At 45.7% G+C, this 25,609-nt stretch overlaps 1 protein-coding gene across 1 annotated transcript in view; it reads left to right on the top strand.

Annotated features, from left to right (window-relative positions):
* Positions 1 to 25,609, top strand: part of TRPC7 (transient receptor potential cation channel subfamily C member 7) — a 57,099-nt gene that overhangs the window by 18,252 nt on the left and 13,238 nt on the right. Inside the window, exons 3-5 of the mRNA XM_029051679.2 lie at positions 3,130 to 3,363; positions 8,228 to 8,492; positions 18,497 to 18,692. Of these exons, the coding sequence (XP_028907512.2) occupies positions 3,130 to 3,363; positions 8,228 to 8,492; positions 18,497 to 18,692 (695 nt within the window). The remainder of the gene's footprint in view (positions 1 to 3,129; positions 3,364 to 8,227; positions 8,493 to 18,496; positions 18,693 to 25,609) is intronic.

Below are 25,609 nucleotides of genomic sequence, written 5' to 3'. Positions count from 1 at the left end.
GAATTAGATTGTCTGAGGTGAGGAGGGAGTGCATTCCAGGACCGCGGGAGGACGTGGCTCAGGGGTTGACGGCGGGATAGGCGAGACCGAGGGACGGTGAGGAGGTGGGCGGCAGAGGAGCGGAGCGTGCGGGGTGGGCAGTAGAAAGAGTGAAGGGAGGAGAGGTAGGAAGGGGCAAGGTGATGGAGATCCTTGAAGCCTAGAGTGAGGAGTTTTTGTTTGGAGCGGAGGTTGATAGACAACCACTGGAGGTGTTTAAGAAGGGGAGTGACATGCCCAGAGCGTTTCTGCAGGAAGATGAGCCGGGCAGCAGAGTGAAGAATAGACTGGAGCAGGGAGAGAGAGGAGGAAGGGAGATCAGAGAGAAGGCTGACACAGTAGTCTAGCCGGGATATAACGAGAGCCTGTAGCAGTAAGGTAGCCATTTGGGTGGAGAGGAAAGGGCGGGTCTTGGCAATATTGTAAAGGTGAAACCGGCAGGTCTTGGTAACGGAAAGGATGTGTGGGGTGAACGAGAGAGACGAGCCAAAGATGACACTGAGATTGCAGGCCTGAGAGACGGGAAGGATGGTTGTGCCATCCACGGTGATAGGGTAGTCTGGGAGAGGACCAGGCTTGGGAGGGAAGATGAGGAGCTCAGTCTTGCTCATGTTGAGTTTTAGGTGGTGGGCAGACATCCAGATGGAGACATCCTGGAGGCAGGAGGAGATGCGAGCCTGAAGGGAGGGGGAGAGGACAGGGGCAGAGATGTCCCGTGGCTCAGTGGAAAGAGCACGGGCTTTGGAGTCAGAGGTCATGGGTTCGAATCCCGGCTCGGCCACTTGTCAGTTGTGTGACTTTGGGCAAGTCACTTAACTTCTCGGTGCCTCAGTTACCTCATCTGTAAAATGGGGATTAAGACTGTGAGCCCCACGTGGGACAACCTGATTCCCCTGTGTCTACCCCAGCGCTTAGAACAGTGCTCGGCACATAGTAAGCGCTTAACAAATACCAATATTAGATGTAGATCTGAGTGTCATCTGCGTAGAGATGGTAGTCAAAGCCGTGAGAGTGAATGAGTTCACCGAGGGAGTGAGTGTAAATGGAGAACAGAAGAGGGCCAAGAACTGACCCTTGAGGAACTCCAACAGTTAAAGGATGGGAGGGGGAGGAGGTGCCTGCGAAGGAGACTGAGAATGACCGGCCAGAGAGATAAGAGGAGAACCAGGAGAGGATGGAGTCCATGAAGCCAAGGTGAGATAAAGTGTGGAGGACGAGGGGATGATCGAGTGTCAAAGGCAGCAGAGAGGTCAAGGAGGATTAGAATGAAGTAGGAGCCATTGGATTTGGCAAGAAGGAGGTCACGGGTGACCTTAGAGAGAGCAGTCTCGTTAGAGTGGAGAGGACGGAAGCCAGCTTGGAGGGGGTCCAGGAGAGAATGGGAGTTAAGGAATTCTAAGCAGCAATTCTAGACAACTCGTTGTAGGATTTTGGAAAGGAAGGGTAGTAGGGAGATAGGGCAATAACTGGAAGGGGAAATGAGGTCGAGAGTGGGTTCCATGCCAGAGGCAGGATGTGGGCAAAAGGTCGGCAGCAAGATAGATGAGATCGAGGTACAAATGAGTAGATTGATGTTAAAGAAGTGAATTGAGGGAGCTGGGTTGCAGTAGGAAATGAGGGGTAGAATAAGGAGGGGGAAAGGTGAATGAGTGCTTTAAAGCCAATGGTAAAGTTTCTGCTTGATGCAGAGGCGGCTAGTCAACCACTGGAGGATCTTGAGGAGTGGGGAAACATGGACTGAATGTTCTTGTAGAAAAATGATCCGGGCAGCAGCGTGAAATATGGACTGGAATGGGGAGAGAAAGGAGGCAGGAAACTCAGCAAGGAAGCTGATGGAGTAGTCAAGGCAGAAACATTGACCACTAGCAGAACTGGCTTAGAACCCAGATCTCCAGATAGCCAGAACAGTGTCCTTCTGTTATACAGTGGCTATATAGACTGTTTTTTATGGTATTTGTTAAGTACTTGCTATGTGTCAAGCACTGTCCTGAGCGCTGGGGCAGAGACAGGTTAATCAGGTCAGACACAGTTTTTGCCCTATGTGGGTCTCACAGTCTAAGTAGGAGGAAGAGCAGATATTGAATGTCTATTTTGTAGTTGAGGAAACTGAAGCACAGAGAAGTGAAGTGACTAGCCTAAGGTCACACAGCAGACGAGTGGTGGAGCCGGGATTAGAACCCAGCTCCGAGGTCCATGCTTTTTCCAGTAGGCCACTCTGCTTCCCAAGCAACTGTGAGGTGAAAGACCTTCTGGGTTAGGTTCTTCCCTATCTTTGAACCGAAAAGAGTGACTGATGTGCTGCATTTGGGTGTTTGAATGTAAGGGGCAGTTTGCCATTGAAGAATGGTGCTCTGCCCACCTGGGTGTCCTGAAGAACATGAGTGGAATTGGAAATGTAGGGAAAGGCAGTGACAATACAAATTATTTAGCAGAACGTGCACTGATGGCTCATGTAGTTGCCTTCAGGAGAAGCTCACTCCCTGAACAGTGTGAAGCAGCTTCCTCCCAAGGCAGCGATGTACTAACCAGCAGAGAAAAGAGCGACATCAAGGCTGTAAGAGAAGGTGTCTGGGAAATGGGAAGTGGAAAAATAAATGGGTGCGACATTTTAATCAATCATTGGTATTTATTTAGCCCTTACTGTGTGCAGAACACTGTATGAAGCGCTTGAGAAAGTACAATACAATAGATTTAGTGGATATCTTCCCTGTTCACAAGGGACTAACTGTTTCCAGGGGAGAACTTGCAAGTGGACTTAGACTTTCATCATCAGAATTTCCTTTTTCATTGCATAATTACAGCAGGAAAAGGTTAGTCTGTAGTATTGAGTAATGGCATTTATTGAGCACCTACTCTGTGCTGAGAACTATACTGGGTGTTTACTATGTGCTGAGCATTGTATTGGCTTCCTGTTGGGTGCTGAGTACTGTACAGGACATCTACTGTGTGCAAAGCATTCTGCTGGAAGCCTACTGTGCAGAATACTCTACCAGGCAATTAGGAACATAAAATCATAAGCGGCATAGCACAGCCTTAAAGGAGTTTACTATATGAGCTTTTTGATGCTATTCAGCGGGCCTTTCCCCACAGGCATGATCTGGTCTGAATGCAAAGAGATCTGGGAGGAAGGACCTCGGGAATACGTCATGCACCTGTGGAACCTTCTCGATTTTGGGATGCTCTCGATCTTTGTGGCTTCATTCACCGCTCGCTTCATGGCTTTTCTCAAAGCAAGCGAAGCCCAGCTGTATGTTGATCAACACGTCCACGGAGATAACCTCAATAACGCCTCACTGCCCCCAGAAGTGGCTTATTTCACCTACGGTAAGGCACCGCTGTTCCACCTGGGTCTCTGTTCTAGGGGCATTAGTGTAATAACCCAAAGTTGCAGTTGTACAGCACTTTCCCAAAGCACTTCCCTGTCCGTGATTCTATTCAGCCTATGCAACATCTCTGTGAGGCAGGTATTATTACCATACCCATTTTACGGATGAGGAAACTGAGATCCAGAGGGGTCAAATGACTTGCCTAAGATCACACAGAAAGCCAGGGGCAGAAGTGGGCTACAACCCGAGCTTCCCAGACCAGTGCTCATTCCACTAGACTGTGCTGCCTTGCTCAGGAGCAGCACAACAGAGAGCAGCAAGTGCTGTGCTGGGAGCCGATCAAATAGTTTACCCTTTTAAAATAACAAGGGTGACTGTCACCAACTTCAGCCTGTCCTACAGCAGCAGTGCAAACCTCAAAACAGTGCGTCCAGAGATCAGATCAGCCCAGGATAAAGCAACAGAATTGAGCAAGCCAATTGTAAACCAACGACCAAAAAGAGGAAACTAATTTCCTTCTGGTGTGAACGGTTGTAAATTAGTCTGCTGAAATAATTCTCTCTCAATGGGCTAAATTCAATTTTAACTGCCAGTTCTTGAGTTTGCAATTTCTCTGCAGACACTGTCTTAGAAAAGACTGGTGAGTGAGTGTGAGGAAAGTCTTTGTAACTGGATTCTGCACATTGCTCTTTTTGGAGGATACTACTGGAGCAAAAACTTCTAATAGTATCAAATGGCTTGAAAAGATTGATGGGACCTCTAATTAGTCAGTCAACAGTGTATATTAAGCATGCACTATGTGCAAAGCATTGGACTCGGTGGCCACAGTAGGCAGGACACCATCCTGGAAGAATTCACTGTGGGCATACCACTCTTCTGGGCCCCCATGGTGTGCAGAGCACTGAATTAGGGGCTCCCTGTGTGCAGGGCACTGGATTGGGTACCCACTGTGCACTGTGCCCTGGGCTGGGAGTCTCCTGTGTTGCAGGACACTACACCAGGCCCCTGCTATGGGTAGGGCATTGCCCTGTGTTGTGGAGCACTGTTTTGGGCTCCCGTGGTATACAGAGACTATACTGTACTGGGGACACCCTTGGAGCAGATCACTTCACTGGGTCCCCACGGTGTGCAGGGCACCGTTCTGGGTTATCCATGTGTTGCGGAGCACTGTACTAGGTCCCAGCCTATGGGCATGGTACTGTCCTGGGTTGGCCATCTGTGTGAGGCACTGGATGGGGCACCCACTGTGTGCAGACCACCCTACTGGGCCCCCATGGTGTGCTGCCAGACTCTGGGTGGAGTGCACTACAGAGAGAATAGCAGATGCTGTGCTGGGAGCTGATCAAATAGTTTCTCCTTTTAAAATAACAAGGCAGGCAGCCACCAACTTCAGCCTTTCCTGCAGCAGCAGCGCAAACCTCAGAACAGTGCAACCGGAGAATAGATCAGCCCATGGATACAGCAACAGAGTGAGAAAGTACAACAGAAATAGAAAGCAGTATCCCTGCCATCGAGAAGCCTACACTCTAATAGGAGGGGAAGTCTGTTACCTCACTTTCGGCCAGTAACTGGAGAAGTGGAAGAACCAGGGTCTTCCCGCCTGACCTGAGAGAGAGCATGGGCTTCAGCCAAGATCCCTGGGGCCAGTTTAGCCTCACCCACTGCTTCAGGGTGAGGATAGAGCCTCCAGTGGAGAACGGCTGATCCTGGGAGAGGGCAGGCCCCTGTATCCCCAGGCCTCTGCCAGGCCTCTCGCAGCAGACAGTCTCCCCAATGCGAGTCTCCAGGTGGTGAGGGAGGTATTTGAGGATCATCCTCCCTGCTCCTCTCCATTCAGGCCCAGGTCTTGCCAAGTTCCCTGTCCACTGGGCAGATTTTGAGTTGGGGAAAGTGGCATTTGTTCCATCTGGTGGATCTGGTAGGGCTATTTTATGTCCCTTCCTGTTCCTCAGGACTGATCCCAGAAATCCCAATACTCACCTCAGGGGTGCCTCACAGCAGCTTTCAGCTGCAGAATCCACTTAGTCAGGGCCTTGGGGCGAGTGGGGCAGGGATGGGGATTATCCAGAGTTCTTCAGGGGAAGCACATGCAGTGGCAACCAAATTAACCTTATGATTAATTGTCAGTTGAACTCCCTGAATAGCCTCTCTTGGGCGCCCAATGCTGGCCTTCTGAAACGGCTTACTGATGTCATGAATTTTTATGGCTCTATACCAAAATTTTCTCCCCCACTAAAGGCAGGCCACCTTATGGCTTTGTTTCCTTTGTTTCAGGTCCTCCTGGGGAATGTTTAGAGCAAGCGCTTGATTCCCATTCTAGCGTTTGGTCAAGTCTGCCCTCTAATCAGCCCCACCTCTGCTCTCACCCAGAGCCCAACTGTGACGATCTAGTGAACTTTGGAGGGGATGGGGTGACCCCACCCCAAGCCCAGCCCAACTTGACTGTGGTGCCCTGGGAGAGATTTTTGTCCCAGGAAATGTTAACTTAAAGAAGGAAGGGAGGCAGATAACCCATTAAGGGGCTGCTCGTTCCAGGTTTAGAGAGGATGGGAAGACATCCTGTGGTTTTCCAGCTATTCCCAGTTTCTGTTATCAGACTTATCAGAAGCGGTACCTAACAATTCCATTTGAGACTGCTTCATCAAGGAAGCTGGGGACCCGGTGATGGTTTATTGCCTGATAGATCATTAGAAGTGGCTCTTATGACAAGAAGCAAATTTTAAGGTGCTGGATAACCCAGTACAAAGTTTTAGTTACCGTATTTCATATGGAGCTGAATTGTTTTCCAATGTATTTCCATGCTTATAAATTTATTGGGCACAAAGTACTCCCTTCATTTCACTTTTCTTTTTGGACTTCTGGATTGGGAGTCTTTCTTTAATCATCCCAGCTGACTGGGATGTGCCCAGGACTCAGAGCCTCTATTACTGAAAGGGATATTTCTTTAATGGCATTTGTTAAGTGCTTACTATGTGCCAGGCACTGTACTAAGTGCTGGAGTAGATATAAGATAATCAGGTTGGACACAGTCCATGACCCACATGGGACTCACAGTTTTCATCCCCATTTTACGGATGAGGTAACCGGGACCCAGAGAAGTGAAGTGACTTGCCCAAGGTCACACAGCAGACAAGTGGTGGAGCCAGGATTAGGACCCTGGTCCTTCTGACTCCCAGGCCCATGCTCTATCCAATAGGCCATGTCACTTCAAAGTGTTTCTCTGTTTCCTTCAATTAAAGACATATATAGCATCTAAAGCTAAGGTGTGTCTTGCTGTACTCCTGGGCCTGGATATGAAAACAAAGAAAAAAAATCCAGTTTATGAGTCCTAGATACAAGTGGATGATTGGTCCCTTAGCCGGATGCTAGGTCACGTATATCTATTGACTTTGACATGATAAAGAGCCACATAACCGAGATTCATTACTAGGGAAACAAAATGTATTAATCTGTTTCCTGAACTTTTTATCCCAAGTGAACATAGAAAAAAAGGTGTTTTTTTCTTCCCTTCAGCATTAAAACTCTTTTCTGTAGCATAGAAGGAAATAGATCAGTTCTACACTAAGAAACAGTTTGTTTGCCTAAATAATTCAGACCATTGAAGGGAATTTAATGGCATTCCTTTTGCTGAAAACCTTGATTAATATGATAATGGATTATAAACTTGATGTCTTAAAGACAAAATGAAACTCACCCACAAAATTGATTCAATCAAACCAGATTTCTGGACTGGAACCATAACTTGGCCTACAGATGAGCCGTCAGACACTTCCTCCAGGTATCCCTCGTTGATGTTTTAGAAGTCAGAATCCTGGGCTGGATGGAGCCAGGGCTTTTACCCAGAGGGGGGCTCTTAGGGAAGTTGGAAGATGAGGTTCAGATAAGCCCCCAGAGGAACCAGCACCCTGCCAGAGTCAGGGCAAGTCTGTTCATTGGCAGACTTGGGGAGACATCACCATAGGTCAGGAGGTAGCTAGAAAGATGAGTAGGGTTAGGATTGGGCCTGGAGTGTCCAAAATCAGAAAGCCTAGGGGTGCATGCAGGGGCGGGGACAGGAATCTGGAAGAGACCCTCGGATGTCCAGTGATGAACATCCCGCCCTCCTCAGCCAGTTGGGCACAAATCATCTCTCCCAGAAATTTGAAACCAAAGTGGCTTCCGGTATGGGTCATGTTTAAGATGGTCAGGCATTACAGGGGAAATGACTGAACTGAACTAAAGATGTTTCCAACTCTTCTTTCTCCCTTCCCCAGCTCGTCCCCCACCCACTCACTCCCTTACACCTCCAGACTCCCACAGCCTAGGTCTCTTTAATAAAAAGTCACATGGCAAAGCCAAAGAATCCACATTTTCCTCGGCTTGAAAAATGTCGAATTTTTAGAATCTCCCTGTTGCTCTGATTGCTGTTTCTGAGTCCTCTCTCCAACCTATCAATTTGTGGGGAAATTAAAAAGACATGAAGTGTGGATTCCGCCTTGAGAATGATTGGACTCCGGACTTGGACTTGGAGAGGGAAGAGGCGCCCTCTGGTGGAATGACACGACCCTGCAGACTTAAGCTTGAAAGGAACAAGGGCTTTCTTAAGGGCTTAACATTAAGGGCTTTCTCCTTAGCTGGGAGGAGGAGGGTCCCTCCATGGGTTTACCACCGCTCTTCTCCCCTGCCTGTTCTCCTGAGTGTTTCTTACCCTGCCTTTACCCTATGTTATATTAAAGGGAAAGTGTTCAGGGCCCCAGGCTCTTGTCATAGGAAATTGTCTATGTGCTGCCAGATCTAATCTTTCTTGATCTTGTCAATATGAATTTCCAACTCAGGGGCGAGGACATTGTCACTAACGGGCACTATATATAATTTTCTTCTAGCCAGGAACAAGTGGTTACCCTCTGACCCTCAAATCATATCAGAAGGACTATATGCCATAGCTGTGGTACTCAGCTTCTCCCGCATTGCTTACATTCTTCCAGCCAACGAGAGCTTTGGACCTCTGCAAATTTCTTTGGGAAGAACGGTGAAAGATATCTTCAAGTTCATGGTCATTTTTATCATGGTGTTTGTTGCCTTCATGATTGGGATGTTCAACTTGTATTCCTACTACCTTGGTGCAAAATACAACCCGGCATTCACAACGTGAGTACTCGCCGGGAGCCGCAAAGGGGACTCCCCTGGACAGCACAAGATGGCATTATGCTGTTGGGTTTGGTGTGGACTCTGCCCTGATTCTGGCCTTCTGGGCCCTTCTGAGTAATGGACTATCAATTCTGCACTTCCTGTGCTCCAAACACCAACTCTGTTGTGTTGTTCTCTCCCAAGCACTCAGTACAGTGCCCTGCACATAGGAAGCACTCAATAAATTCCTATGATTGATAAAGACAGAATTATCAGATCGCCCACAGTCTCTGCCTTACACTGGGCTCACAGTCTAAGAGTAAGGAAGAGCAGGTGTCTTATCTCCATTTTACAGATGAAAAAACTAAGGCCTAGAGAGGTGACATGACTTGTCCAAGGTCACAGAACAGGCCTGCGCAGAGTTAGACCCAGAACCTGGGGCTCCTCATTCCCAATCTCATGTCCCTTCCCCATAGGCCATGCTGCCAAAAGGGAATTACTTCCTCTTCTTGGTAGACACACTGACATTTTCCTTTCGAACTTATCTGCTGGCAAAGTCTTGTGGGAAGAGCTTTGGATACTTGTCCAACAGAAAAAGGTCCTGGGCTTGGATTTCCCTTGGATGGAAAATTGAGAATCCTGACTGTTGATTCCAATGCTTGAAGCTGACTTCAGCCTTCTTAACCCCACCTTGGGGATCAGAATCGGGTCCCCATGCTTGGGCTCGAGACCCTTATGGTGCCAGCTTGGTCAATCATGCCAGGTGGGACCCTTGTGAGCAGTTATGAACATATTATGTCAGTCTAGGGCTAGCACAGCTCTGGGTAAGAGTACCCAGGATGGCAACTTTGCTAGAACAGGGAACAGGAGAGGAAGTGAGATTCTACTTGCATCCCTTTGCCCACCCTAAATGTGCCACAGTCTATCTGGGCAGCTTGGGGCTCTGGAAGGGCCCACACCAGACCCCTCCCTGCATGTAACTGAGCTGAGAGTTATGTTGGGAGGGATCTGGAATAAACTCTCCACTTAACTGTGACCCCAGTGAGCTGGACAGAGCCCAACTCTCCAGCCCTAAGATGTCCGGAGGAGTAGCAACAGATTAACCAGAGACATGATGGGGAGGGGATTACTCATCCCCTCTCCTCTGTCCCTTCCCAGGTTCCTCTTGGAGCAGGATGCCTCCTTTACATGTGGCATTGCCCTCTCCCCACCCAGAGAATGGGCTTTGGCCCCAGAGTGTGGAGGCTGCATAGGGATGTGGACCAGAAGGAGCAGCTACCTTGTTGGCAGCATCTCTCTCCTCAGGCCCAAAGGGAATGGGTAGGGGAGAGCACACAGTCCTCAGTGAGAGAAATGAGGTAGAGGTACAATGAGCAGGTTGGCATTAGAAGAGCGAAGTGTGTGGACAGGGTGGTAGTAGGAGGTGAGCACGGTTAGGTAGGAATAATAATGTTGGTATTTGTTAAGCGCTTACTATGTGCAGAGCACTGTTCTAAGCGCTGGAGTATACAGGGTAATCAGGTTGTCCCATATGAGGCTCACAGTCTTAATCCCCATTTTACAGATGAGGTCACTGAGGCACCGAGAAGTGAAGTGACTTGCCCACAGTCACACAGCTGACAAGTGGCAGAATCGGGATTCAAACCCATGACCTCTGACTTCCAAGCCTGTGCTCTTTCCACTGAGCCACGCTGATTGAGTGTCTTGAAACCACTGATAAGGAGTTTCTCTTTGAAGTGGACATGGACAGGCAATCATTGACATTTTCGAGGCATGGAGAGACATTCACAGAATGGTGTTTTAGAAAAATGATCTGGGCAGCGGAGTGAAGTATGAACTGGAGAGGGAAGATGCTGAAAGCAGGGAGGTCAGCAAGGATGCAGTAGTCAAAACCAGATATGACAAGTGCTCAAACCAACAAGATTTGGTGATTGACTGAATTGCCAGTTTGTTTTGTAGCCTGCCTTTTTTTTTTTTTTAGTGGTACTTGTTAAGCACTTACTATGAGCCAGGCACTGTACTGAGCACTGGAGCAGATAAACAGTCTCTCTCCCACATGGGTATCACAGCCTCTTCACATTCTGATCTTCCCCAAGCTTTTGCTTGAGGGGAGCAATTCCTCTCCTGGAGGCCATCTGCCAGTGGTTCCCCAGTGGTCCACTGCTCCATCTCATTGCCCGAGACCATGCTTCACTAGGTCTCTTCATTGAGCCTTCTGGCTTTTGTATGGAGCCATTAAGTTGGCCACTTGGCAGCTGCCTGGAGAAGCCATTCTCTTCACACAACCCACCCAGTGGAGCTGTGTTTCCATGAGAATTGCCTCGATGCTGCTGAGCTGACTGCATCCCAGGACCCCCTTGTTGCTATTTTATTTTTGAGTTTGACCCTGGATAAATGGGTCAAGGAGTTGTACATTTCTTCTCTGCTGAGTTCAGTTCTCATTGCTTTATACAAGATTGGACACTAGTATATCTTTATCAATCTTCAATTCAGTCAGAAACCTGATGCCACATTCCCCCAAATTCTGCAAATCACTTAATTCTATTTTCTACTTCTCTGTCTATTGGTGCACCATTAAATATAAGCTGCCTAGGTAGCAGCATTTGTTTGGGAGTAGGCCTCTATTCAGGCCTCAGGAGTTGGGAGTTTTATTGCTCTGTTGATAAATCAGTGGATTTTAGCAATTGAAAACAGAATCAAAACTCCCCAGTCTGGAAACAAAAAAGAAAGCATCCTGAGAGGGGCTCACCCAGGGATTCTTCCCTGTGTCATCCTCTTTTGTCATGCAAATTTCCTTCCCTTCTGCCTTCTGCCTCTGTATGGGTGCATGGCCCCTCTCCCAGGAACAAGATCAGCACAATCATCCCTTCTGCACCCCCGAGGAGCTGCGGGGATACAGGCAATGTGCCATCAAATCAAACAAAAAATTCCATCCCTGCCCCCTTATGCCAATTTCTGAGCCATTTGAAAAGGGAGTCCATTCCCAAAGAGTCCATATTTGTTGACAATCAATCAATCAATAATATTTGTTGAGCACTTACTCTGTGCAGAACAGTGTAGTAATCAGTTAAGAGCGTATCTCAAAGTCAGGAGACTTGATCCCTGCTCTCAAGGATATTACAGTATAGCTGAGGAGACAGACATGAAAATAAATTACAGGGAGGGATAAGCAGCAGAGTTTCAAGACATGTTCATAAACAGGAAGAGACAGAGGGATGTTCGTTCTTACCATCTGTGTTAGCAGCTTCTGAACTGTGAAAGATAGGAATAAATAGGATCTCACCGAATAAGGAAAGGGTCAGTAGGCCAGGAATGCAAGGGGGAATGAAGGGATCTTAGCCAATAATGTCATTTTACTTGTGGACACGATTTTAGAGTTTGCCCATCACTCCAGAAGAGTCTTTTTCTTTAATTAAAAAAAATCTATGAATATAAAGATGATATTCTCCAGTGCGTTTGGGGCTCCCTTGAAGATAGGCAGGGACCTGATTTCAGTTCTGTTGGTGGGATGTGTGCATCCCTTGCGTAACCTACTATCAAACTCTTTGCTGCTGCCTCCATGAAGCAGCCCTTGCAGTCACCCTGATGGGCCAGTTTGTGGCTGGCTTTGCCGCAGCACAACGTGGCCCTGGAAATCGCAACTCCAAGAATACACTTTTTATTGAGCCCCTACTGAGGGCGAAGCACTGTAATGAGCATGTGGGAGAGACGAACGGAAGCAAGATACACCCATTCCCTGGCCTCATGGTGCTTATAGTATAATGGTGGAGGTAGACAGATTTTATTTACAAATGGTATAATGGTGGAGGTAGACAGATTTTATTTACAAACAGGAATCACAGTCCATCAACAAGCAAGGGGCCTGAAGGAATGGGAGCTAGGAAATTGCCCCATAGATAGAGACAAGTTTGGCTCAAACCTCAGAGAGAAGAAAGGGGTGGATCCGAAGCCATCGGAACCCCCTGTCTTGCCCCTGCACTGATGCAGGAACCATGGTGTCAGCATGGCTTTCTGATCAACCTGCTGCACTTACCGAACTTGGAACCACTTCCTTGCATGGCTTTTGGACCTCATATCGGGGCTCATTGCCTCTGACTAGATTGGCAGCTCTTCTGTCCCTAGATCTTTGCATTCCTCTGTCTCTCTGCCACTCAGTACCGAGGAGTGAGGGGAGGGCAGTGAGGGGAGAGAGGGAGAGATGGCCAAAGCTTCAGGTGTTGAAGCTTTCAGGGTGGGAAATGTCAACCCACCCACAGTGCCCATAGTAGTGTTGGCAAGACTACCAAATGGCTCCTCTCTAGCATAGTTTTTTTTTTAAATGCCTGTTCCATTAAGGGGAATTGGAAGAGTCCTGCATCCCTCTCTAATGCTTTATTTGCTTCCTCTGCTAAATCAGGTTAGAGCCTGATACCTCTCCTGGTTTGAAGCAGTAAGAGGAGGTCATCAACGACGAATCAGACAGTCAGGCCTGAAGCAACCTGGGAAGAAAAAGGTCAGAGGTCCTCGGGGTGAACTCCTAACCTCAAGGTGATCCAGAACAATTGCGACCTCATGCATCAAGTGCCAAATTCCTTTCATGGTGGGCAGAAATGGAGCAGGAGGCTTTGCTGCCAACCAGAACTCCCTGGGTTCTAGGGTTTGGGAAAAGTAATATTGTTTTTGCCCATACAGCCCTGCCCAGGGTGGGGAAGTGAATCAGCCTAGACAAAAGAGCACAGGCCTGGGAGTCGAAAGACCTAGGTTCTAATTCCAGCTCTGCCACTTACTTGCTACATGACCTTGGGCAAGTCACTTAACTTCTCTGTGCCTCAGTTTTGCCATCTGCAAAATGGGGATTCAGAACCTGTTCTCCCTCCTATTAAGAGTGTGAGCCTCATGTGGGACCTGATTGTCTTGTATCTACCCCAGGGCTTAGCACAGTGCTAAGCACATAGTAAGCACTTAAGTACAACAATCATTAATATTACTATTATTATTGTTACTATTGTCATTACCATCATCATCATCCCAACTTCGTTTCCATCTGGGGGAAAAAGCCCGTCTGCTCCACACAACTAGAATGACACTGTCCTCCCCTACTGAGCCTGCCTCATAAAGCTAATTTCACATTTTCTTATCAGCGCAAACCCATCTCTTAACATTTTGTGTCACCTGGGGATGTGTTTTAATAGAGGTCTGCACAGTATTTGTCACAATTAAATTTTCCTGTTTTCCATAGCAGGGTAGAAGGCATTTGAGTCCCTAGGCTGTGACTGGCTTTATTATTGCTCAAAGGGTAGATCACAAACTATGCTTTTGACACTCAGGAGTTACACAGGAGTCGAATAATTTTATTCCAACTTGCTGGCAGCTAAAATACAGAGTGAACTCTCCTCCTTGGAAATTTTCATTCACTCATTGTATTTATCGAGCCCTGACTTGGTGCAGACTGCTCGGCTGGGCACTTACTGTACATAAGCAGGAGCTTACAGGAACACTGGATGACTGACATCTGTGTGTAGAGTACAGTACCGTGCTCCCAAGATTCTCATTCAAACCACCGGATGCCTAGATACGAAGGTTTACCTACATCACGTTACACCAGGATGTTTGTTTGCAGTTCCATTCTCTGGAAAGCATCCTAAGCTCCTTGTACATCCTTACTGGTTGAGAACAGGCCCGGCACGGTCGGGCATAGCCTGCCCCAATAGGGTCTCACTCAAGGGGATATCTGCAGTGGAACTTGCAAAACTTAGATGTGATGTTCTGAGGCAGCTCTCTTTTTCAAATGGCAGTCACTAGACACTGCTTTACTGTGTGGTTCTGTAGTGGCTAATAGTTACTCTTTCCTTTTCTTTGGCAGGCCCAGTTCCCTGTCCCAAGTGGAGAAGGGCCCCTGTGGAGCAACTAAATACTAAGCGCTTAGACGCTATTATTACTTTGCTCCAGTTATTGCTGCTATTACTCTTGATATTCTTAAGTTGCGAGTCCCCTGAGGGACAGTGACTGTGTTTAAGCTCCACCTGGGTATTCTCGCCCAGAGCTTAGTACAGTGCTCTGCATACAGTAAGCACTAAATAAATGTGATTACTATTGCTACTATAGTGGATGCAGGTGAGGTCTTTCCTCATAGGCCCCAATCACTGTCCTTTTTAATTTGCCATCACCGCACAAAAGAGTATAAGCTCCTTGTGGGCAAGATGTGCCACTTCATTATTCTGTGCTTCCCAAGAGCCTAATGCAGTTCCCCACACTAAATGGGTCTTCAATAAATACTATTATTATGACTACTGTTACTCCTCATTTTCTACTGAAGAGATTGAGCCACAGAGAAGTTGAGCATCTGGTCCAAGACCACACAGCCAGTCGATCAGAGTCGGGACTAGATCACAGACCTACTGACCCCTGACTTTGGTCCCTCCATCTTTCCCTGGGCAGCAATGAGCCATGATCTCCTCTCCTCAGGCTTTTGCTGCAACTCACTAGATAATCGCAAACTATTTTGAAGGAACAAGATAGAGCCCATGAGAGGCTGGGAGTAGCATTTGAACAGTATGGTTGTCTCTGTTTAGGGGCAGCAGAGTTAAAAGGGAGAAGGAAGCAATACGAGAGCAATCAATCAATAGTATTTATTGAGCGCTTATGCACGGAGTACAATAGAGGTGTTAGATTTGATCCCTGCCCCCAAGGAGCTTACCATGCAGTGGGGGAGAGAGACATTAAGGTAAATTTAACTGTGAGTCCCATGTGGAACAGGGACTGATTAACTTGTATCTACCCCAACACTTAGAACAGTGCATGATATATAGTAAGTGCTTAACAAGTACCATAATAATCATAAGGGGAAGCAGTAGATTATAAAGATATGTACTTATGTATTTGCTGTGTACTATGAGTACCCAAGTGCTTGAGTGATGCAGAAGTGCTGAAGTGGCAGCTGGGAAATAGGTTAGGAAGGTGTGCGAGTCATCAGGGAAGAACTCTTTGAGGAGATGTGATTTCAAAAGGGCCCTGAAGATGGGGTGATCTGTCAGATGTGATCAGGGATGAAGTTCCAGGCAGGAGGAAGGGCATGAGCAAGAGGTCTTTGGTGAGAGAGAAGAGAATGAATCACAGTAAGAAGGTTGTCTGGAGAGGAGCAAAGAGTGTGGGCTGGGGTGTATTGGGAGAGGAACGAGGATAGGTAGTGGGGAGAGAACTAATTGTGTGCCTTAAAGCCGATGGTGAGGAATTTCTATTTAATACATGGATCAAAGGAAAACCACTGAAAGTTTCTGAGAACTGGATAGATGAATGTAGAATGACATCTGAGGACAGTGATCTGGACAACAGAGTGAAGTATGGACTGGATTGAGGAGGCAGGAAGGTCAGCAAGGAGGTTTGAAGCAGTAGTCAATTTGGGATGTGACAAGTGTTTGGATCAGAGGGACCAGGGTGGTGGTAGTTTGGATCAAGACGAGGGAGTGGATTCTGTGAAGGAAAAAACAGAAAGGATTTGGAGACAGACCAAATATGGGGGTTGGAAGAGAGGGTGGAACCAAGAATAATGACAAGGTTGTGGGCTTGAGAAACAGGGAGGATGGTAGTATTAACTATAATGATGAGAAAGTTAAGGAGAAAGGAACATTTGTTAGGGAAGATGAGAAATCGATGGGGTGGTGATCCCGTTCTACTCTACATCTGTCATCTTCATCCCCGTCATTGTCATTCTCTATTTAGTGAGCACCTGCAGAGTGGATGGCTCCAGAGGTTTGGGTGAAGTGATGAAAAGCAGTCAATCAAACAATGGCATTTACTGAGCCACCAAATGTACAGCTCTTTTACTAAATGATGGGGGGAATACAACAGAAGGAAGACGTGCCCCTGCCTTCAGGAGGCTGACAATCTAAGGCACTATAAAAACCCTTCATTGCATCTTGCCAAGTTTCTTCCTTGGGTCAGGATAAGAAAGCTGACGAGTCAGACAATCTCATTGCAAGGAGAATTTAGGATATCAGGAAAAATTAAAATATTTCTCTGCATAGACAAGGAGAAGTAACATGGCCTAGTGGAAAGAGCACGGGCCTGAGAGTCAGATGACCTGGGTTCTAATCCTGGCTCTGCCATTTACTTGCTGTATAATCTTGGGCAAGTAACTTAACTTTTCTGTGCCTCAGTTTCTTCATCTGCAAAATGGAGATTCAATATCCTTTCTCCCTCCTACTAAGACCGTGAACCCCATGTGGGAGCCGATTATTTTGTATCTCCCCAGTGCTTAGTACTATGCTTTGGACATAGTAAGTGCTTAACAAATATCTTTATTATTATCATTATTATTATTATTAATTGGCTCTTTCCCCATTAAGCCCCTCAAGGTTCTAGGACTAGGTTGATTTAAAGTACCTATTATTTAATAGGAAATATATGCTGATCCACAAGAGGAGAAGAAGTCTAGAGAGACCCATAAAAGTTAAGGAGCCCAGAGCCTGCAGAGACCCTTTCCTTCATTGAAAGTCTCCATTTGATTGTGGCTCTGGAGAGAAGAATGTAATGTAGTTTTATAGACATGCATTAAATCTCTAGCAGGAAAATAGTAAAACTCCTTCTACTTTATAGCACACAAATGTGATCCTTCCCGCAGATGGCAGAAAAATCTGGCTCACACCACATTCCACATATATATATATTTATATATATATAGAGAGAGAGAGAGAGGAGGTGAAATGGAGTTCAGTCTCTCAGCACAGTTTTCCATATAATTTCTCTTCTCTTACTCTAAATCCAGCTTTGGGTATCAAACGTATTTCTGCTCAGGTTTTGTAAAGACCTGACATATCCGAGCTTCATGTAGGTCCTGTTTAATTGAACTAATTGCTTCCCCTTTCACTGATAGGGCTTTACCTCAGTCCTTTTCTCCTCCACTTTCTGTCACTTTAAATGACCGTTTATACCCCAATACTGAAAATGAGAGTCACTGCAGAGTACGGAGCCCTTCAGGTAGGGTTGCTCACAGAGGGAGAGGAAGGAAGACTGGTAGGGGGTTTATTGATTTTAGCTTACCTTTTCTGCCATCTAAACCTAAATTTTTGAAAACTCTCACAGCTTTTCAGCTTCCTAATGCAGATTTAATTCCTCTTAACCATAAGAACCTAGTATAGCCAGTTCTTGTCATAATGCTCTTCTTGAATGCTCTTTCACAATATCACTCCTTAATTCTGACTGGCTTATTGATAGTTTTCTATGATTGAAGCTCTTTTCAACATAACTGCTCTGAGTGGGACATGGCAATAGAAGGCTACCCAAATAGCTGCTGTATGGTGAGTTAAAATTGGGAAATTAAAAGCCAGGAGGACAGACTTAGCATTGTAAGGATACAGTCAAACAAAGCCTCAAACAGTGCTGAATTCCAGGTGAAAACTGAGATCGATCACCATGACCACATCAGGAGAAAAGCAAGGCAGTTGGACATAAATGGAATCATCTGTTGAAAAGTTCTTAGTACAGTGCTAGGCAAACAGTAAATGGTCAATCAGTATGATTGATTGATTGAAAGACAGATGAGCCTGAATCCTGAAACTTAGTCCTATGCTATCTATAGGTGCTCTTTGCTGTGCCTGGAGTTGGTTCTCCTTTCCCATCTTGATGTCACAGTCCCTATATTGAATTAATACTAAAGAGCCCAGCAGGGTATTCTTGAATAAAGGGAATCATGTTTCATGCTGGAGATGTACTCAGAAGGGTTATAAGCTCAATGATATGACCAGATATTCATTTTGAATTGTGATTTTTAATAAAAGGCAAGATAAAATAGCATGGCAGCCAGGAAAAGAGATAACAAATTATTACAACAGATGCTGTCCCTTAAAATGACCCAGAGTTGTTTTATTATTTTCTTAAGGTGTCACATACTTTAGCGGATCAGGACATAGGCACCAAGAGTCCCCTGGGATGAATGATACAATCAAAGGGAAGCAGCAGAGATGCAATTTATTTGCCTTGGCAGAACTCCCATTTTTTATGACTAACTCTGGACCATGTCCATAATAAAAGGATTGTTTAATTTACAGGGTAGAAGAGAGCTTTAAAACCTTATTCTGGTCAATATTTGGCTTGTCTGAAGTGATATCAGTGGTGCTGAAGTATGATCACAAGTTCATTGAGAATATCGGCTACGTCCTCTACGGTGTTTATAACGTTACCATGGTGGTTGTGCTTCTCAATATGTTAATAGCCATGATCAACAACTCCTACCAGGAAATTGAGGTAAGGCCTGCTTAATTGCTTTTACAATCTCTCCCAGGGTTTAATTTCTGTTCATGTCATCTGAAGTGTGACAGGTAATGTGATAAATCTAAGCAGTTTAGCTTCATTACAAGTCCACACAGAACAATGGGAATTCTTCTTCTGACAATTGGACAGCACTTTAAATGTTCCTTTACCAAACCTGTCTACTGACAGGGAACATGGAATGTCGCCTGTTTTTAGGAGGAAGGTTAGAGGGAGCTTTCTGCAGCTCTAACTAAAGTCAAGGAAATCAGTACATCATTTATATTTATTGAGCACCTATTGAGTGTGACACAAGTCCTTGTGTGCAGGGAATGTTTCTACTGACTGTTGTATTGTACTCTCCCAAGTTCTTAATACACTCCTCTGTACGCATTAAGTGCTCAGTAAATAACATTAATTGAATGATTGATTTAGAGAGTTAGACAGTGTATCAAGAGCACATTTGCTGCCCAAGAGGAGCTTACACTCTAATAGGAAGGCAGACATAGAACAGTAATTGGAGCAAGAAGAACCCTTGAATATGGGGAAATGTAATTGCTGATTCATTCCCTTCTTGTCTGAATGTTGTATGTTGTGATGTTTAATGGCAAATTAACTCTGTCAACCCTTTAAATCTAATTTTTTTTCTTTGAAATGTTAGAGCTACAACCAAAATTGTATTATTTATATATATATTCATATATAGGTACACTACATATGATAGATGTATATTCTATATTTATTTGTATTGATATATACAACATACACATTTAAGTATGTGTGCGTGTGTGTATGCATATTTCCTCATTCCTCATTCTGCCAACTACTCTTCAGGAATTTTACTTCCCAGGTACTTTTGCAGTCACCTAAGTCCTGCCTTAATTCCCATTATCTTGAGTCTATCAGTTGCCATGCAGTATCAGACTCCCAACTAATCGGTCTAGAGTGGTAACATCAGATCCCATTCCAGGGAAGTGTCAGAGCATGAGATGTGGCAGCTTTGAACAATGTGTTTTTTTAAAACCCTGGGCCAAAGAAATTTTACCCGAAATTGTCAGATGAGAGAGAAAGATACCCCGAGAGCTGAACCCCGTGATCTACCTTCCTCTAATTACAACTTTGAAGGAGATACCCTGAAAGGTACAAAGCACTGTGGAAGACCAGTTGACCTCGTCCATTCCACACACAGGACACGATTATTGTGCTCACCCCCAAATCTGATCAGGCCCAGTTTTCTGCTCTGAATTTTGAACTTGCTGAGTTCAGTTGAAAGGCTTCCAAGGTAGGTCTTGAACTGTGTGTCTTTCTTTCTTCATGAGGCTTTTCTCCAGCCTAGACTGAAAGATCATCGTGGACAGGGAATGTCTGTTACATTGCTGTGCTCTCCCAAGCACTTAGTACAGTTTCCTGAGCACAGTAAGCACTCAATATATATGATTAACTAACAAGAAAAAGCTATCCCCACATGATGACTACAGTACTACTGACATGGTGAGGCATTCTGGGCATTGCTACAAACAGAAAGCAGAAATATCCCTGCATACAATCTGACTATTGTGATAATCAGGCCACTGGGGGTTCTTTGATTCCACCCAATCCAGAATAAAGACCTGGAAGGTAACCAGTGAACAAATTATTGATTTTGTGGTTGTCACCAAAACAACACAAAATCAATAATTGTACTTACCGTGTCAAGCTTAGAACCAGTAGTCCCTTGAGGTAGAGATATACCGGAACTGAAACTAGCCTCGTATATGCCTAACAGTGTTTCTGACCAATGGATCATATGCCAAACAGGCAGTTAAATCTTTAGCATGAATCTCGGCGATCACAGATTTCTAACAAGTCCAGGATGTCACCGGATGCCACAGAGTGGAGTGCTTACCCCTTCTGTAAACCATAAGCAGGTTGGGAGGGGTGGGCGGGTTAGGAGGGAACACTACCCTTTGGCTGCTCATAAAACCAAGGGGCACTCAGATCCCTAGAGGAGTTACATCCTATTGCCAGCAGGGTGTGCACATGATTTGTTTTTGCGGTATTGGAGATGGTTTCAGTGAGTCATCCATGCTCTCACCTGGCTTTCCATGTGCTCAGTGGCAGGCTCTGAAAGACAGCAGACAAGATATCATGCTTGTAGTGACCATCAAACGCTTACTTTGCAGGATCTCACTTTGAAAACCTAATAACCAGGGAATCAATCTAACTGAGGCACAGGCTATGTACGTGATGTTGGCTCATATTATCAGCTTGTTCACTGGTCTTCCTGCCTCCACCCTCTCCTCTTCCAATCTATCCTTCACACGGATCTTGTTCTTGAAGTGTCATTTGGCACACATCTCTCCATTCCTCCAAAATGTCCAATGGTTACCTATCTCCCTTCCAACCAAGCAGAATCTCCTCATCACTGGCTACAAGCCTACATAGCGGCTCTCTATGTCCTACTACTCCTCAGCTCAGACCCCTTATTCTTCCGGAGCTCACTTTCTAACTGAACTGATCAATGATATTTTTGAGCACTTTCCATGTGCAGAGCAGTGAACCAAGCACTTGGGAGAGTACAATAGAACAGAGTTGGTAGACATGATCCCTGCTCACAAAGAGTTTAGAAGTCTAGAGGGGGTGATAGAGATTAAAATAAATTACAGATAGGGGAAATGGCAGAGTGTAAGGATATGTGGGGCTGGGGATGGGGTGTGAGTCCGTTGTTGGGCAGGGATTGTTTCTATCTGTTGCCAAAATGTACACTGCAAGTGCTTAGTACAGTGCTCTGCACCCAGTAAGTGCTCAATAAATACGATTGAATTAACAAAGTGCTTAAAGGGTGCTTGAGCGCTTAAGTGCACCTGAGTGCACAGGCAACAACTTCTCTCTTTCTCTATCCCTACGTTGATCCTTGACACATATGTGTTCCAAATGAGTCTTCCGCTGTCCGCTTTCTATCGCTCCTCAACTCCACCGACCTCCTGCTCAACCCCAGCTCGACCACTCGCCAACTTGGACGCACACTCATTGTCACTGTACAATCTCTACCCTCACCAATACTGAAATCCCTCTATCTGACCACAACCTCCTCATCTGCTTTCTCTCTCACATGCCTCCTCCCCACAGATCTGTGCTGTTCCAACACTGAGACTTGTGATCTTTTGACCCCATCCGATTTTCTCAAGTCATCATGCTCCATTTAGCTTCCATAGCCAAACTACCTTCCCTTGATGACCACCCTCTCTACTGAACTCAACTCTCCCCCCATCCCTTTGAGGATCTCATACAACTAACCCACAGTCCTGGATCACTTCCACAGTCTGCTTCCTTTGCTCCTGTACATGAGTTGCAGAGCTCCGCTGGCGAAATTGAAATATCAAACTGACCATGTCACCTTTAAGTTTATCCTTGCGTACTTTACCTCTGCCCTGTCTGCCCAGCAAAATTATTTCTCCATCTTTATTGACACCCATGTCCATTGTCCTCACCAGTTGTTCTAGATGTTTAACTCCCTCCTCAAAACCTCCCTCACGCCACCTCCCCCATTTCTTGCCCCAGTGACCTGGCTACCTATTTTATTGAGAAAATTGAAACTATCAGGCATGATCTCCCTAAAATCTTCCCTGCTCTTCATCAGTTTCTCCCTCCTCCTGCCCCTCCTTCAACTCTCCCATCTTTCCCAGCAGTATCTCAAGAGGAGATCTCCTGTCTTCTCTCAAAATACACCCCCTCCACTTGTGCATCTAACCCCATTCCTTCATACCTTATGAAAACATTTGCTCCCTCCTTTCTTCCCTCCCAGACCACTATCTTCAACTACTTGCTCTCCAGTGCCTTCTTCCCCACTGCTTTCAAACATGCCCGTGTCTCCCCAATCTTAAAAAAAATCCCTCCTTTGATCCCATGGCTCCCTCCAGTTGTTACCCCACCTCCCTCCTACCATTCTTCTCCAAACTCCTTAAGCAAGTTGTCTGCACCCACTGTCTCAGGTTCCTCTCCTCCAATTCTCTCCTTGACCCCCTCCAATCTGGGTTACGTCCCCTTCAGTCCAAAGAAACTACTCTCTCATAGGTCACACATGATCTCCTTCTTGCCAAATCCAATGGTCTTTCCTCCATTCTTATCCTCTTTGGCCTCTCAGCTGCCTTCAGCACTGTTAACCACCCCCTTCTCCTGCAAACATTACCCAGCCTCGGCTTCTCTGACACTGCCTTCTCCTTGTTCTCTTCCTATCTCTCTGGTAACTCATTCTCAGTCTCTTTCGTGGGCTCCTCCTCTGCCTCCCATCTTCTAACCATGGGAGTCCCTCAGTTCTGGGTCCACTTCTATTCTCCAACTACATCCCTTCCCTTGGAGAACTCATTGGCTCTCATTTCTTCAACTACCACTTCATTGTGGATGATTCTCAAATCTACATCTCCATCCCGATCTCTTTCCCTTTCGGCAGTCTTGCATTTCCTCCTGCCCTCAAGACATCTTTACTTGGATACCCTGCCTTCACCTCAAACATAACATGTCCCAAACAGAACTCCTCATTTTCCCATCCAAACTATGCCTTCCCCTGTCTTTCCCATCACTGTAGACAAAACTACCATCCTTCCTGCCTCAATAAATACGATTGAATTAACAAAGTGCTTAAAGGGTGCTTGAGCGCTTAAGTGCACCTGAGTGCACAGGCAACAACTTCTCTCTTTCTCTATCCCTATGTTGATCCTTGACACATATGTGTTCCAAATGAGTCTTCCGCTGTCCGCTTTCTATCGCTCCTCAACTCCACCGACCTCCTGCTCGACCCCAGCTCATTTCTTCAACTACCACTTCATTGTGGATGATTCTCAAATCTACATCTCCATCCCGATCTCTTTCCCTTTCGGCAGTCTTGCATTTCCTCCTGCCCTCAAGACATCTTTACTTGGATGCCCTGCCTTCACCTCAAACATAACATGTCCCAAACAGAACTCCTCATTTTCCCATCCAAACTATGCCTTCCCCTGTCTTTCCCATCACTGTAGACAAAACTACCATCCTTCCTGCCTCACAAGCCAATAACCTTGGCATTATCCTTGACCCCTCTCTCTTATTCAACCCACATATTCAATCTATCACTAAATCCTGCCAGTTCAGCCTTCACAACATTGCTAAAATCTGCCCTTTCCTCTCCATTCAACTGCTACCACATTAAATCAAGTACTTAGCCTATCCCACCTGGATTACTGTTATCAGCTTCCTTGCTGATCTCCCTGCCTCCTGTCTCTCCCCACTCCAGTCCAAACTTCACTCTACTGCCCGGATCATTTTTCTACAAAAACATTCAATCCATGTTTCCTCACTCCTCAAGAACCTCCAGTGGCAGTCCATCTACCTCCGCATCAAACGGAAACCCCTCACCATCAGCTTTAAAGAGCTAGATCACCTTGCCCTCTCCTATCTCACTTCACTGATCTCCTACTACAACCCAGGCCACACATTTCACTATTTTAATGCCAACCTACTCTCTGTACCTCGATCTTGTCTACCTCACCGCCAACCTCTTGCCCATGACCTGCTTCTGGTCTGGAACGTCCTCCATCTTCATTTCCACAGATAAAAATGATGGTATTTGTTCAGCCCTTACTATGTGCCAAGCACTGTTCTAAGCACTGGGGTAGATACAAGATAATCAGGTTGTCCCGGGTGGGGCTCACAGTCTTAATCTCCATTTTACAGACGAGGTAACTGAGGCACAGAGAAGTTAAGTGACTTGCCCACAGTCACACAGCAATTACTCGCCATTCCTTCAGAGACTTATTGAAGGCACAACTCCTCCAAGAGGCCTTCCCTGACTAAGCCCTTATTTCTTCTCTTCCCTTTCCCTTCTGCATCACCCTGACTTGCTCCCTTCATTCACCCTTCCCACAGCCCCACAGCACTTATGTACATATCTGTAATTCATTTATTTATATTAATGTCTGCCTCCACCTCTAGACTGTGAGCTTGTTGTGGGCAGGGAATGTGTCTACCAACCCTGTTGTATTGTGCTCTCTGACGTACTTAGTACAGTGCTTTGCACTCAATAATATGATTGATTGATTGGATGACATATAAGATGGAAAAATGAGGGCTTAGACGGGGAAGGCTTCTTGGAGGAGTAGTGATTTTAGTAGGGTTTGAAGATGGGGAGAGCAGTGGTCTGTTGGATATGAAGAGTGAGGGAGTCCTAACCAGAGAGGGATGTGGACAAGAGGTTATTGGTGCGACAGACAAAATTGAGGTAAAGAGACTTGGTTGGCATTACTGTACTGCACTCTCAACTCTCATACATTCATTCATTCAATTGTATTTATTGAGCACTTACTGTGCGCAAAACACTGTACTAAGTGCTTGGGAAGTACAATTCAGAAACACAACCTCTATACTCTCCCTCCTCCATTCCCTCACTCTCACTGTTCCCTTTATTTGGAACTCCCTTCCCACCAAATATGCCTAACCACAGCAAAGGCAGCCTAAAATCACACTCCTTTCAGGAAGTCTTCCCCAAAGAATTCACTAGCCCAACACACATATTTAGCACTTTCACATTATATTTTTTTCCAGGCACCAGCATTCTGCATATAAGTATATTTTCATATGGATTTTCATTTGTATATTCAATGAATTATTCTGCCATTTCATCCCACTATATTTGAACTACTTACTGTTAAATTTTAAACATCTCCACCTCTGCTGTGTATTTTTTGTCTGACACCTCCGCTATATTGTAACTTGGACCCAGGAATTTGTAACTTATTGCTGTTAAACCCTCCCAAGAGCTTAGAACAAATACAGTGGTATTTATTGAGCACTTACATGAGCAGAGAGTTGCACAATGTATTTGGGAAAGTACAGTTGTAGAGAGAGTAAGGAAACACAATCCTCATTCACAAGGAGCTTACAGAATAGTGTAATCTTTTGAC

Source organism: Ornithorhynchus anatinus, chromosome X1 (genome assembly GCF_004115215.2).
Source record: "Ornithorhynchus anatinus isolate Pmale09 chromosome X1, mOrnAna1.pri.v4, whole genome shotgun sequence".
Taxonomy (NCBI): domain Eukaryota; kingdom Metazoa; phylum Chordata; class Mammalia; order Monotremata; family Ornithorhynchidae; genus Ornithorhynchus; species Ornithorhynchus anatinus.
The sequence above is the reverse complement of the archived record's forward strand: the minus strand, read 5'-3'. Positions and strand labels throughout refer to the sequence as shown.